At 40.7% G+C, this 15,459-nt stretch overlaps 1 protein-coding gene across 9 annotated transcripts in view; it reads right to left on the bottom strand.

Annotated features, from left to right (window-relative positions):
- Positions 1-1,358: 1,358 nt before the first annotated feature.
- The window catches only part of LOC122724696 (beta-xylosidase/alpha-L-arabinofuranosidase 2-like), a 49,538-nt gene continuing 35,437 nt past the window's right edge, over positions 1,359-15,459 (bottom strand). Inside the window, exons 3-11 of one of the 9 annotated variants that reach the window (XR_006352140.1) lie at positions 14,686-14,760; positions 14,374-14,442; positions 13,865-13,970; positions 12,726-13,779; positions 2,746-2,913; positions 2,540-2,653; positions 2,314-2,387; positions 2,144-2,241; positions 1,359-2,020 (exon numbers count right to left, since the gene is read on the bottom strand). Coding sequence is in view for 3 of the 9 variants with exons in the window: in XM_043960441.1 (XP_043816376.1) it covers positions 1,998-2,020; positions 2,144-2,241; positions 2,314-2,387; positions 12,726-12,812 (282 nt within the window). In the remaining 6 variants the exon portion in view is untranslated. Of the gene's footprint in view, positions 2,021-2,143; positions 2,242-2,313; positions 2,388-2,539; positions 2,662-2,745; positions 2,914-3,014; positions 3,237-12,725; positions 13,780-13,864; positions 13,971-14,373; positions 14,443-14,685; positions 14,761-15,459 lie in introns of those variants that run through there. The other 8 variants (XR_006352138.1, XR_006352139.1, XR_006352142.1 and 5 more) reach the window with 8 other exon arrangements.

The raw sequence follows: 15,459 nt of genomic DNA, 5'->3' as shown, positions 1-15,459 counted from the left end.
CGATTTTTAAATATATAATTAGTAAATATAAAATTGTATGTGTATATATTCGCATACAAATTTAAGAGTATCAAACCTTATGTGTTAGATCACCAAAAGCAGGTAAGGTGTGTTGTCTAAAATCTGAACCCATATGTTATAAGTTGTACTTTGATCTAATAAAGTATTGTGAAATGTACTTTTGGATATAATCCACATGTCACCCTTAAAAAAAAATTTACTATTATTAGTGAAGAAAAATATTTTCTAATTTTTATTGACTTTAAAGAAATTAAATATATTAGTTTACTAACCAAGAGCATGTAGCACGCATGTATACATGAGAATATTAATTTATTATTAATTATTATCTATAGTTATAATTTTTTATTTTTATCTTTACTCTTGTATTTATATCCATTTTACATTACTAATTATTTAATATTGGTGAGATTTTTTAAAGAATTCATTCTAAATTATTGTATTAAAAATTACTGTAATTCGATACTTATAAATTGTACGTTTGATTTTTTCTATATTGTGTAAAATCAAATTATAATATAAAAATTTATTCAATAAAAGAATTTATGACCTTAGGATTATAAATAGTCCTTTTTAAATTCAAATTGGAACTATGATAATATAGTAAAAAATTAAAAGTTTTATTATATAATTATTGTATGTACAATTTTAATTAATTATAATAGATTTTATATAATTCTCACCGTGATTAATCATGTACGATTATATTAAATAATTTATTCAACAAAAATAATAAAGAGCATTAAGAATATCTTAATTTTTAATATAAATCATGTAAAATTGAAAAATTTTATTATTTTGAGTAATAAACGATGTTAAACTATATTTTTATTAACATTATAAAAGAAATTTTATTATTTTAAAATTTAAATATTTTACTAATTTTATTTAGAGAAGGTTAAAATTTATTAATAAAGTATAATAATTTAATTTTTTAAATTTTCTTATTTATAATAATTTAGTACATATAATTTTAATATTGATAAAATTTAATATTTTTAACATTAATTTTTTTAAAGTTAAAATTAAATAATGGTAATCTAATAAAAAATATATTATTAATAAAATAAAAATTTATAATTTAAATAAAAAAATAACATTTAAGAGGTAAAATTTACTATTTTAGAAGTTATATAATTTATTACTTTTTAATAAGGAGTCTTTTCATTCATTCTAATACTTTCCGATAGTATTTACATACACTGATAAAAAGAATTAAAAAGAATTTTTTTTAATGTGAAAATTTATCAAAGTATGAATCGATCAATCAAATATGGAACGTCGATATTCGTTATTGAACAATAAATAAATATAAGAATTTAGCGGTCCAAAGAATATCATAGGATTAAAAGAACAAACAAATAAAATCTACACCTTCCAATGAAGTGACAGATTTAAATACCGCTCTTATGGAATCCTGAATGTAGATTTCACTGAGATAAGGAAATCCATCCCCAATTATCTATTAATACCCATTGGACCCCTTCTCTTTTCCACCCACCACTTCCAATAGCAAGGCGGTGAAGCTCTTCTCCTTTGCCCCTAAGCTCATGGGCAATGGATTCTCCAGTGAGCTTCCGTCTTACTTGACTAGTGAGTTCCCAGGTGACTATGAATGGGATACTGTTGGTCTCTGTGCTGACTCAGAAACTTTTGTAAAAAACCGTGAGCCTGAAGTGATTCACTGCAGATGGACTATGCTTGGAGCTCTTGGATGAATAAACAGTTTCTCTAGTATGAAATCTGTAGGTTCTACCTGGATAGCCCGTCAAAGGATCTGCTCTCATGTTCATGTTTGTCATTGGTACTTATGATAGTGGATACCATGTTTTGGACCAAGATTTCCATAGATTTGCTTGGTAGGATCACCATAAAAAAAACCAAGTCTCATCATAGTAGCAAAATTATTTGAGACAGCCTTGTCAATATTCGACTCATCATAGTGGGACCAAGACTTCAGTGTGCTGGCCTAAGAATCACCAGCAATTGAGATCCAGACCTATCAAATTAAAAAAAAAAATGCAATTTCATTATAAATACTAAGCCTCTTTTAAGGAAAAAATGCAATTAACAAGCAACCTGATAATCAACTTTAATGAGTAATTAGCATTTCAAGCATTACCTGCCAATATTGCTGTAGCTGCAGCTTCTTCTGGTGTTTTGGTATAGTGTTGTCCATTGAAGAACTCATATACTGAATCACAGTCAGAAACTATGTATCTGCAAAAACCGAGCCGAATTCAAACCAGATGATCAACTATGAAACTCAAAATTCAGAGAATGAATATATACCCATTCAATTTCCATTCGCCTCGAATGACCCCATAAAGAAGATTTGGATCAGCACATGTTGGCTTACCATTGACCTGATTGTAGGAACACATTACACTGGCAATATTACCATCAAGAACACAACTTCTAAATGGAGGTTGAAATGTATCTTCCATGTCTTGCTTTGTTACATGAATTATCACAATTCAAAAGCACACAAAAGAAAAATAATAAATGGACTTCTAACCAGGGGCCTCTTGGCCTCTTCCCCATCTGGGATCACAAAAAATGTTAACATTTGGCGACCAAAACGTCAAGCCTGTCAATCCTACGTTCTGCATGGCCCTGCCTTCAGTAGAAACTGCCTTGCAAAAAACAATTTCATCAAATGAATTGGAATCCGTTCACTAACTTTTAAACATCAAATGAGGAAATGGTACAGTGATTGTATACCTTTCTAATGGCTTGGAAAAGGGAAACGTTGAAGGAAGCAGCAGTTAAAATGACCTGACGAAAGCCTTGTAGCTGCAGGTAGGACATTGGAGAAATTTGTACCACGACCCACATAAGAGACCAAGCCTCAGACCACCAGTTATAGTTGGGTATCCCAGTCTACTCACACTTGCAGAAATTTGTACCATGACCCACATGAGAAAAAAAGGAGAGTTTTTATGTTTGAACTTCAGATTATATTGGGTTGTGATGATATGTAAATTGTTGTGATTTAATTCAAAGCATAATGTAATTTTTGCATGCTAAAAGTGCATCTTCTATGCAACTGTCTTGTAAAAGAACTGTCATCTTCTACTCTGAAAGGATAAATTTCCCACAGAAAATTCCATGAAAATGAAACAATTACAGGTAGTTGAAATCAAATCGTCGCTACAGTTCTCAGGATTGTTCCTGTAATGGTTAAATGCATGTTCTAAAGCACCATTCGATCCCTGCTCGGGGAAACATTTTTATCCATCAGAATAACAGTCAAGAATAGCATGTTAAATACAAATTTGACAAAATCGCAAAATTGAGGAACATTTTGAACCATCAGAACAGTCGAGATTATAATTGTAGTTGTATTGTAGATCATGCAGCCTGCAGGCTCATCTTTTGATTGACCGGTGATACTAGTAAGTTCTATTAGCTCAAAGCTTAGGCAACCTAATTAAGATAAAAATCAAGTAACCAGCTCTAGTCAATTGCCTGCTCATCAGGATTCAAGAATGTATATCCATTTCAAAACTGAAGAGGAATTGTCTCATCATCAACATCAAAGACACTAGGGGAGAGAAAAAATAATGAGTTGATGAATCATGATGTAATACCCGGCTAGACTCCGGTATCGGAATTCCTACCGTCGGAGACCTCTAGAAGGGTAAAACCATGTTTTCATGAAATGTTTTAATATTTTTGATGATTTTAAGTAAAGAGGAAATGAGTTTTTGAATAGAAACAACCTTGGAGGAAAAGCTCAGGTTCGGCCGCTGAAACTCAAAGTTCGGCCGCCGAACATGCATGCTTTTTGGGTGAGCCTTAGGCCCCCAAAGGCATAAGTGAGGGGAGCCCATGTTCGGCCACCGAACCTCAAGTTCAGCCGCCGAACATGGCATGCATGCGGAGGCACATTCGGCCCCCGAACGTGGCCTGGACAGCCACTATAAAAGGGTCCCTTAGCCGAAAACGGGCGAGCTTTTTCCCCATTTTCGGCCAAGGTGAGCTCTCCGCCATCCCTCACCGATCTTTGATGTTTTTCCTCTAGATCTTTCAAGTTTTTCATTTGTTTTAACTTTCTTTTGAAGATTTGAGCTTTTGAGCAAAGTTTTGGAGCTTGGAGGTTCAAGAACCCAATCTCTCCCACCTCCGAGTTTTAGGTCGTCTCTCTCTCGATCTTCAAGAGGTAAGAGCCGATCTTAAGCTCATTGTATTTTTTAAGTAAGTTTTATGAAGTTCATGGGGTAGAAAATGCATGAGTAAGCTTATGTTGAGTTTATGGGTTTTTGATGAGTTTTTGAGCAATGTGGCTTGTAATGTGTGTTTGATGTGTTGTAGTTGGGGTTTAAGGTAGTTTGAGACCCCTAGGAGCTTGTATGCATGTTTTGGTTGAGCTAAATGCATGATGGTTTGAGTTTGGAGGCATTTGTGCATGTTTGAACCAAGTTTATCCTTGATATGATTAGTTGTGATGTGATGCATTCCATGATAGCATGTGTTTTAAATGCTTTATGATTCTGCTCACTGGGCTCTAGTAGCTCACCCCTCTCCCAAATTCCCCAGGTTTGCAGGTACGGGTTAGACAGAGAAGTCAAGAAGAGTAATGAAGTCTTATGTATGTAATAGTTAGAATGTGGACATGACAGATTGCTTAATGATGTATAGATATGTAATGTAACGATATTAAGATTAGAAGTGTGCTTGACCATAGTATATTGTAATCCCTTTTTGATACATGATCTTAATGTTTATTGATGACTATGTTTAGCCAACTCAACACTTGTTATGCCACCCATTGGGGGCATTGATGAGATCCCATAGAGGGGTCTAATTTATGATTATGGCTATGTTCAGTGCATGCACAGGTTGAGTTTGGTGTATGATAGAATGTATGAAAGAAAAGTTTTAAATTTTTTTTGTATGATTGTTGATCATGTATGGGATTAAACAGGTTTACAGGTTACATGTCAGGCTTGCTACGGGTCCCGGCGGCCTTAAGCCGATCTGGATCCTAGCACCGGTAGCGGTCCGATTTTCGGGTCGTTACAGAATGGTATCAGAGCCCTAGGTTCATATGGTCGGACCTAGAGTGTTGGGCTCATAGATGTTATAGAAGGTCAAGCACAATAGGAAGATCATGTCCACTAGGATAGGATGTGGAGTCCTGTCTCGTTTGATGATGTGAAATGCCATGATTATATGCATGTGCATTAATGATATGCTATGATGTGTGATGCGGGTTCATGTGTGCCCACATGAACCATATGATGCTAATGTTTATGTGATGTGTACTGTTTTTCAGAAAACAGGATGAGAGGAACTCGTCGATCAGCAAGATTGACTGGAGTACCACCTGAGGATGAGGGCATGAGTGCCCGTCCTCCAGCATTGCCTAGGGCAATGTCTAGTAGGTCTAACAGAGAAAGAGCAGTAAGAGACCCTAGAAGGTCTTTGGATCTGGGTAGAAGCAGATCAGTCAGAGGAACAGTTCAGGGAGGAGCGTCAGAGGATATGGGGGAGGATATGGGGGATGATATGGATGTAGAGCAGAGGAGGGATGGCAGTTTGGGAGTTAGCATGTCAGAAGAGGGAATGGGAGAATCCCAAGGAGGCACTCAGGCCTCGAGATTTGTTCAGCCACCTTACTACCCACCCTTCTCACAAAACCCTGGGTATTCGATGGGAGGCACATCGGACTACCACAGCTTTAGCCCTTATCCCACACAGATGCCATACCCACCTTATTATCCACCATATTCACAATACCCAATGTATCTACCCCCACCTTACTATCCAAATCCAGTAAACCCTACCCCAGGGGATGCTGCACCTCCTCCTCCTCCAGCAGAACCAGCAGCCCCAGCTACCCAACCTCCTAGACCTAGCTTAGCCAGTGGGAGCAAGGTCAAGATGACCGACTACATGAAGTTGGGTGCTCCCCAGTATGAAAAAAGGGGATGACCCGTTTGTGTATCTTGAGAGGGTCAAGGTGATCACAGATGAGATTGGGGCTGATGATAGTAAAGCCATTCAGATGGCTGGGTTCACACTTAAGTGCAAGAAGGCACGAGAGTGGTTCAAGAATTATGTGAACCCGAAAGTGGATAGCATGTCTTGGGAGGAGTTTGCAAACGAGTTTGCAGGATGGGCTTTCCCAGATAGTTCAAGGGAGCTGAAGATGATAGAGTTTGAGCAGTTGAGGCAGACTGATGAGATGCGTGTAGAGGAGTTCACAGACAGATTTTTGGAGCTGTTGCCATTTGCAGGGCAAAACCTTGACTCAGACCAGAAAAGGTCAAGGAGGTATATCATGAAACTCCACTCCAGATATTCCTCCTTGATCCAGTCAGCAGATAGGGAGAGCTTCCATGCCATAGTGGATATGGCCCGAAAAATGGAGGCCAGTGCCATCGTTCAGGGGCATATGTCTCGAGAATGTCCAAGAGCAGCCCCGATGGCACAGTCCCAGCAGACAGTTTCAGGTAGTGTAGCGCAGCCAGCAGCTCCAGCCATGACTCAGGCCAGTGGCAGAGGCAGAGGGAGAGGGGCAGCCTCTTTTTCAGCGGGTTTCAGAGGTGAAGGTCCATCAGCTCCAGCACGGATCTTCACAATGACACAGCAGGAGGCAGATGCATCTAACACCGTGGTGGCAGGTAACTTAGTCATTGGTTGTTCAGATGTGTATGCCTTGATGGACCTGGGCGCATCTCACTCTTTTATTGCACCGAGAGCCGTCCAGAGGTTAGGGTTGATGATCTCTGAGTTAGAGTGTCCTCTCTGGGTCAGTGGACCCAAGTGTGATTCATCAGTGGCAGAGTCAGTCTGCCAGTGTAGTCCTGTGTTTGTTGAGGGAAGATGCTTGTCCGCCGACCTTGTGGTTCTAGACTTGACAAATTTTGACGTCATTCTAGGGATGGACTGGTTATCTACCCATGGTGCTACCTTGGACTGCAGGGACAAGGTAGTCAGGTTCAGAGGTCAGGATGGGTCAGAGGTAGTCTTCAGAGGAGACAGGAGGGGTACACCTAGAGGTCTGATATCAGCTCTTCAGGCTCGTAGGTTGCTTAGGAAGGGATGTCAGGGGTATTTGGCTCATGTGAGAGAGCTTAGCAGTCAGGCTAGAGAGCCCGCCTCGGTGCTAGTGGTTAGAGAGTTTCTAGACGTCTTCCCAGACGAGTTGCCAGGTTTACCACCTGCTAGGGAGATAGAGTTCGAGATAGAATTGATGCCTGGAACCCGACCGATCTCTATCCCTCTCTACAGGATGGCTCCAGCGGAGTTGAAAGAATTGAAAGAACAGTTGCAAGAGCTGGTAGACAAGGGCTTCATCCGACCGAGTACCTCACCCTGGGGTGCTCCAGTCTTGTTTGTCAGAAAGAAGGATGGATCCCTTAGACTTTGTATCGACTACAGACAGTTGAACAAAGTCACTACCAAGAACAAGTACCCTTTGCCAAGGATCGACGATCTATTCGACCAGCTAGCAGGAGCGGGTTGTTTCTCCAAAATAGATCTGAGATTTGGGTACCATCAGCTGAGGATCAGAGATGAGGATGTGCCAAAGACAGCTTTCAAGACCAGATATGGGCATTTTGAGTTCCTTGTAATGCCGTTCGGGTTAATTAACGCCCCTGCAGCATTCATGGACCTCATGAACAGAGTGTTTAGCCAGTACCTGGATCACTTTGTTATTGTCTTCATAGATGATATCTTGGTGTATTCCAGGAATGCAGAGGAGCATGCCCATCATCTGCGGTTGGTTTTGCAGACCTTGAGGGAACATGGCTTGTATGCCAAGTTCTCTAAGTGTGAGTTCTGGCTGAGGAGCATTTCGTTCTTGGGGCATGTAGTGTCAGAGAATGGGATAGAGGTGGACCCCAAGAAGACAGAAACTGTGGCTAACTGGCCTAGACCCACTTCAGTGACGGAGATCAGGAGTTTCTTGGGTTTGGCAGGTTACTACAGGAGGTTCGTTTAGGACTTCTCAAAAATAGCAGCTCCTCTGACCAGACTAACCAGGAAGAATCAGAAATTTCTGTGGACTGACCAGTGCGAAGAGAGTTTTGAAGAGCTTAAGAAGAGGTTGACTTCAGCACCAGTTTTAGCTCTGCCATCTAGTGATGAGGACTTTACAGTCTTTTGTGATGCGTCCCGTGTGGGACTGGGTTGTGTACTGATGCAGAATGAGAGGGTGATTGCTTATGCTTCTAGGCAGCTAAAGAAGCATGAGTTGAATTACCCCACACATGACCTTGAGATGGCAGCAGTAATCTTTGCACTCAAGATGTGGAGGCACTACCTCTATGGGGTAAAATGTGAGATCTTCACAGATCATAAAAGCCTGCAGTACATCCTGAGTCAAAGAGATTTGAACTTGAGACAGAGGAGATGGGTGGAGCTGCTGAGTGACTATGATTGCAAGATTCAGTATCATCCGGGTAAGGCGAATGTCGTGGCAGACGCCCTAAGCCGGAAGTCACTAGGCAGTCTATCCCACATCACGGCAGAGAGGAGACCAGTGGTGAAGGAGTTTTACAAGCTCATTGATGAAGGTCTACAGTTGGAGTTGTCTGGTACCGGTGCTTTAGTGGCCCATATGAGAGTGACACCTGTGTTTCTAGAGCAAGTGGCTCAGAAACAGCATGAGGACCCAGAGTTAGTGAAGATTGCCAGGACTGTTCAGTCAAGCAAGGACAGTGAGTTCAGATTTGACAGTAAGGGGATCCTCCGCTATGGGAGTCGATTGTGTGTACCAGATGACATAGGGCTAAAAGGAGACATTATGAGGGAGGCTCATAATGCAAGATACAGCGTTCACCCCGGAGCCACCAAGATGTATCAAGACTTGAAGAAAGTTTATTGGTGGCCAGCAATGAAGAAAGAAGTGGCACAGTTTGTGTCAGCCTGCGAAGTGTGTCAGAGGGTGAAGCTGGAACATCAGAAGCCGGCTAGAATGCTTAACCCGCTACCTATTCCAGAGTGGAAATGGGAGAATATAGCTATGGACTTCGTAGTGGGGTTACCGGCAGTGTCCAACAGATTGGACTCCATATGGGTGATTGTGGACAGGCTCACCAAATCTGCTCACTTCATCGCTGTCAGGAGTGGCTACTCTGTGGACAAGTTGGCGCAGGTATATGTGGATGAGATCGTCAGGCTGGATGGGGTTCCTGTTTCGATAGTGTCGGATAGAGGGCCCCAGTTCACCTCCAGGTTTTGGTGGAGTCTGCAGAATGCCATGGGTACTAGATTGGATTTCAATACTGCCTTCCACCCCCAGACGGACGGACAGTCCGAAAGGACCATCCAGACTATCAAGGATATGCTTAGAATGTGTGTGCTGGACTTTGGCGGTTCTTGGAGGCAGCATCTACCTTTGATGGAGTTTGCCTACAATAACAGCCATCATGCTAGCATCGGGATGGCTCCATATGAAGCTTTATATGGGAGGAAGTGCAGGTCACCTGTTTGCTGGGAGGAAGTTGGAGAAAAGGCCTTGGCAGGGCCTGAGCTAGTAGAGATCACCAGCAGGGTGGTACCCATAATCAGAGAGAGAATCAAGACTGCTGCAAGCAGACAGAAGAGTTATGCAGACATCCGCAGAAGACAGGTAGAGTTTCAGGAGGGGGATCTGGTATTGCTCAAGGTGTCTCCAATGAAAGGAGTGGTTCGCTTTGGGAAGAAAGGTAAACTAGCCCCACGATACATCGGACCCTTTGAAGTCTTGCAGAAGATTGGGAATGTGTCGTACAAGCTAGATTTGCCTACTTCAATGGAAAGAATCCATCCGGTTTTCCATGTTTCAATGTTGAGGAAATTTGTGTCAGATCCGGGCAAGGTTCTTAGTGAGCCTGATGTGGAGATCTAAGAGGATCTCACCTATGTTGAGCAGCCAGTGCGGATCATAGCCACCCAGATCAGAAAGCTGAGAAACAAGGAAATCCCGATGGTGAAAGTCCTATGGAACCACCACAATATTGAAGAGTGCACCTGGGAGACACGGGAGTCCATGCTCCAGCAATACCCTTATCTTTTCTGAGGTTAATTCCCTGTGAGTTTTATGTGCTTTGCATGCATGTTATGTGTATGCCATGCTATGTGCTAGTTGAGGAACATTCGGGGACGAATGTTCTTAAGGGGGGGAGAATGTAATACCCGGCTAGACTCCGGTATCGGAATTCCTACCGTCCGGTGGAATCTCGGATGTCGGAGACCTCTAGAAGGGTAAAACCATGTTTTCATGAAATGTTTTAATGTTTTTGATGATTTTAAGTAAAGAGGAAATGAGTTTTTGAATAGAAACAACCTTGGAGGAAAAGCTCAGGTTCGGCCGCCGAAACTCAAAGTTCGGCCGCCGAACATGCATGCTTTTCGGGTGAGCCTTAGGCCCCCGAAGGCATAAGTGAGGGGAGCCCAGGTTCGGCCGCCGAACCTCAAGTTCAGCCGCCGAACATGGCATGCATGCGGAGGCACATTCGGCCCCCGAACGTGGCCTGGACAGCCACTATAAAAGGGTCCCTTAGCCGAAAACGGGCGAGCTTTTTCCCCATTTTCGGCCAAGGTGAGCTCTTCGCTGTCCCTCACTAATCTTTGATGTTTTTCCTCTAGATCTTTCAAGTTTTTCATTTGTTTTAACTTTGTTTTGAAGATTTGAGCTTTTGAGCAAAGTTTTGGAGCTTGGAGGTTCAAGAACCCAATCTCTCCCACCTCCGAGTTTTAGGTCGTCTCTCTCTCGATCTTCAAGAGGTAAGAGCCGATCTTAAGCTCATTGTATGTTTTAAGTAAGTTTTATGAAGTTCATGGGGTAGAAAATGCATGAGTAAGCTTATGTTGAGTTTATGGGTTTTTGATGAGTTTTTGAGCAATGTGGCTTGTAATGTGTGTTTGATGTGTTGTAGTTGGGGTTTAAGATAGTTTGAGACCCCTAGGAGCTTGTATGCATGTTTTGGTTGAGCTAAATGCATGATGGTTTGAGTTTGGAGGCATTTGTGCATGTTTGAACCAAGTTTCTGCCCTTTGGGAGAAACCAGGTTCGGCAGCCGAAAGGACTTTCGGCCGCCGAACCCTCTTGTGGAGGCAGCATTCGGCCGCCGAAGCTTGCCCCCAAAAGAGGACTTTCGCCTCTGTCTGGGAGTTTCGGCCGCCGAAAGTGCCGCCGAACATGCATGAGTTTCGTCTCTGTCTGGGAGTTTCGGCCGCCGAAGGTGCCGCCGAACCTGCCTGACTTTCGGCTCTGGAGGGACTTTCGGCCGCCGAACTTGCCGCCGAAAGTGCCCTGTCCAGGCCTCCTTTGCATGTCCTTCTATGGTTGTTTCATGATGTTTTAGGGGGTTTTTGGGGGATGTTTTTAGAGTTATGTTCTAGTTGTTTGGTCCCTCATTTGAGTCCACCTGTATAGGTTCGGACACGAGGAACCGAGGACCCCAGCAGTGAGTCAGTTGCTTCAGTCAGTGTCAGAGCTTGCCAGAGGTGAGTGGAATAACTCTTATGCTTTTAATTAAATAAATCAGTTTTGAGCATGTTCATGCATCACGGATGCCATGTGATATTTTAGGTTGTTTGCATTAGAAATCACGAATATGTTGCATTGCATAATATGTTGTTGATGTGGATGAATGTTGAATGATCCATTAGCCCTCATATGTTATGACATGATGATATGATATGGAAGTCCAGATGTGGCCTGCACTACGCCCCTGGCACTATGTAAGAGAAAGACCGGACGTGGCCTGCACTACGCCCCCGGCACCATGGATTATGTATGTTATGTTATGTATAAGAGAAAGACCAGGTGTGGCCTGCACTACACCCCTGGCATGATTGGAATATGTAGAGGGCTAAATGGTGACAAGTTCATCCTTGATATGATTAGTTGTGATGTGATGCATTCCATGATAGCATGTGTTTTAAATGCTTTATGATTCTGCTCACTGGGCTCTAGTAGCTCTCCCCTCTCCCAAATTCCCCAGGTTTGCAGGTACGGGTTAGACAGAGAAGTCAAGAAGAGTAATGAAGTCTTATGTATGTAATAGTTAGAATGTGGACATGACAGATTGCTTAATGATATATAGATATGTAATGTAACGATATTAAGGTTAGAAGTGTGCTTGACCATAGTATATTGTAATCCCTTTTTGATACATGATCTTAATGTTTATTGATGACTATGTTTAGCCAACTCAACACTTGTTATGCCACCCATTGGGGGCATTGATGAGATCCCACAGAGGGGTCAAATTTATGATTATGGCTATGTTCAGTGCATGCACAGGTTGAGTTTGGTATATGATAGAATGTATGAAAGAAAAGTTTTAAATTTTTTTTGTATGATTGTTGATCATGTATGGGATTAAACAGGTTTACAGGTTATATGTCAGGCTTGCTACGGGTCCCGGCGGCCTTAATCCGATCTGGATCCTAGCGCCGGTAGCGGTCCGATTTTCGGGTCATTACACATGATACTTGTAAATAATTTCAGGAAAGTTGTTGAATATGCAAAAGGCACGTCACATATGTTATGAATAAAATCTTATGTTAAGTCCCCCGGAGTCTTGAAGCCCCAAGAATTATCCTAAAATATTAATTTATGTTCACTAGGTCACTGATTCAAAGTGAGATCTATAAAGATATCACTCTCAAATCCACCAGATATCATTGGACTAGGAGTGAATACTCGGTTATTTGCCATTCTAGAAAATTTGCATAGGCAAGATTGATAGCTTTACCTGTGTAAGGCCACAAGGCTCAAAGATAGATGGGATGACAGAACATGTCAGATGCTGCATAAATGGAATGAGAAAGAGGTTAATCATCTTCAATATCAGCCGAATGTGCTCATGATTCTGAAAGTGATTTGCGATACCTCAAATTCCCTCTACAAAAGAAATGAACAAGTAAACTAAAAGTATCTGTCGAGAGGAGTAAGCTTGGAACTGACAGAGGAGTAGGAAAAGAATAGTTTAGTAAATGAAAACCAGTGCTCATGTCCAAAGGTGTGCATTAACAAAATCACATGTAGATTTCATAAATTCAACTATCTGCATATGTATTTGTTTGTCCACATAGCAAGCATGTTACTTCCATTACGCATAGTGATCAAGACTTTTTATTCTTTTTGCAAAATACTATCTTAGATTCTCCAAGTAAGGCAGTCAATTGAGATGTTTTTTCTGTTTTCCAGTTAAGCATCTAAAAGCACCTTGAAATAGTGTTTGGATGCTTTAGGAGGAAGCAACCATGGGAATGCATTCTCCAAATGCATATGTTCGCGTGCGCGCTTGTGTGTGTTTGTTCTCAAAATCTTGTAGACAACATTATATGCAAAATACAAAGCATTGCATATTTTTCAGTAGCATAAAGAGAAATACATGTGCAACTGGGCTTGAGCCAAGTAGTAGAAATTGTCCTCCCAACTCTAGGGTACGGTATATTGCATGTCTAATAAGGTGTACACCTTTCTGTGGCACCATTCTTGTTATGCAGCCCACGTATTCAATAAAATATGAAAGACTTCTAGGATTGGATGCACATTCACAAAGAAAATAACAATATTCAAGAAAACTCCAAACAGAGAATCAAATGACCCATTCATATAGAAGCAAATTTTAAATTAGTCATGGCAATGAATTATGTCTGGTTTTTTGCCAGCTTGAAGAAGCAATTCAAGTGCAGCACGGCTGAAAAATGAAAAATGATAGAAATCATCATGTTCTCCGTAAAACTGCCCTCTCCAAAAGAACTTGTCAGGGTGTTGAGGCTCAATAAAGTAAACAGGAAGACCTGCGTGATTGAAACTCACAATCAAGATGAATAGCTTAAATAAATTGTGGAAAAAAAATTTAGCCTGCCCTTAAATTGCCAATACCATCATATTGCATGCAGTCATATTTTGGCAGAATAATTTCCACAAGGTGTCCTCTCTTTTTGAGTGCTTTTCCAAGACCGGTCACAACATCTCCCAAGCCACCAACCTTTTAGCAAAAAATAATTCATAATTAATATTAGTGACAAAAATATGACAAGGAGAACACAACAAGAGAAAAAAAAGGGGAAGCAAATGAAATTAACTTTCCATGAACTCTACCAATATTCAGAATTATGCAAGCAGAACAACCATCTGAGATGAAATTTTGCAAATTTTAAATAATTTCTATATATTTAATTAATCAAATTTAACATCCTATAGTTGGTTCTCATGTTAAATACTTGCGTGGAAGATTGTAACCCTTCACTATTTTCCTTCTTATTCATAGTCATCGATTTATATATTGCTGCAGAAAAAAAATCATTTCACAAGAGATCAAAGCCATATTAGCAAGTAGGAATTTGAATGAAAACAGGGGGGGGGAGGAGAATGGCATATTTATTGCAAACCTTAGTGAAACCAGGGCTTGCAATCACCGCACAACGAATGACACTGAAATCAATATACTTTAGGAAAGCCTACACATGGATAAAATCTATCAGAACTGGTGAAGAAGTGCTTCAGGTATTTAATTTGCCTGAAACATATTGTGAATTCAGAAGCAGGGTAGAGGCATACTAACATAAAATACACAATAAAAAAAATATTCGAGAAAATAAGATATGAAGTAGAGTGGAAGTCATTCCTTATAGGCTTTGTTGCTTCATGTTTATGTGATTATTTATTTTTAAACAACTGAACCAAAAAAATCAAAGAATTACCTTACCTTTTACCGACAAGTAAGATGTGTGCAAGTCCTTCTTGCATCACAGCAAGATCAGCACTTGCACCGGGATCTAAAATTGTAGGGAGAGAAACATCAGTTACAAAGTAATTAAATTAGTCTATGCATATTTAACTTCATCAATTAGACTACTTGAGCAATTCAAAGCACCAAACCTATAAAACCCTGAAGGACCAACTTCAGTAGATGGAACACAAACAGCTAGCATCAGCAACAAAGGAATAACTGCCAGGCAGGTAATGCTCAAGAGTGCAAAAACTAAGTTAAGGGACAACACCCAGCCTAAAGAAACTAAGTTTTAGGCCATCAAGGTCCAACAGGTTAGGAATTCTAGATGTAGCATGCATTTCCATGCACCGTACAGTAATGTCCTTTTAGTGAGACACTGATTATGAACAGAAGAGCTAATTTTCCAGATTCTCCTCTGGGCAATATTTATTGCCAGTAGCTTTAACATCTCTAGTAAACCAGAGCATTTTATAGGAGAACAACCACACTTAGTTTTCATTAGTTAGGATCCTCAATTGCTCACTTGCATTATGGCATTATAATTGCTCAGTAGTAAACTATGATGTGTGAGTGAGCACCGACAGGGCTTAACTTTTCTATAAGAAATAGTCAATTGCATGATGCATTTGACACTTCAATGAAGTCAAGGTGGACATAATGCTATTAAATGAGTGATTCTTACTATTCCAACTCAAAAAAAAAAGGAAAATTGAAACAAAGAGCACCATGTGCACCAATAGTA

Source organism: Manihot esculenta, chromosome 9 (genome assembly GCF_001659605.2).
Source record: "Manihot esculenta cultivar AM560-2 chromosome 9, M.esculenta_v8, whole genome shotgun sequence".
NCBI classification, from domain to species: Eukaryota; Viridiplantae; Streptophyta; class Magnoliopsida; order Malpighiales; family Euphorbiaceae; genus Manihot; species Manihot esculenta.
Note: the sequence above shows the minus strand (reverse complement) of the source record. Positions and strands in the feature narration are given on the sequence as shown.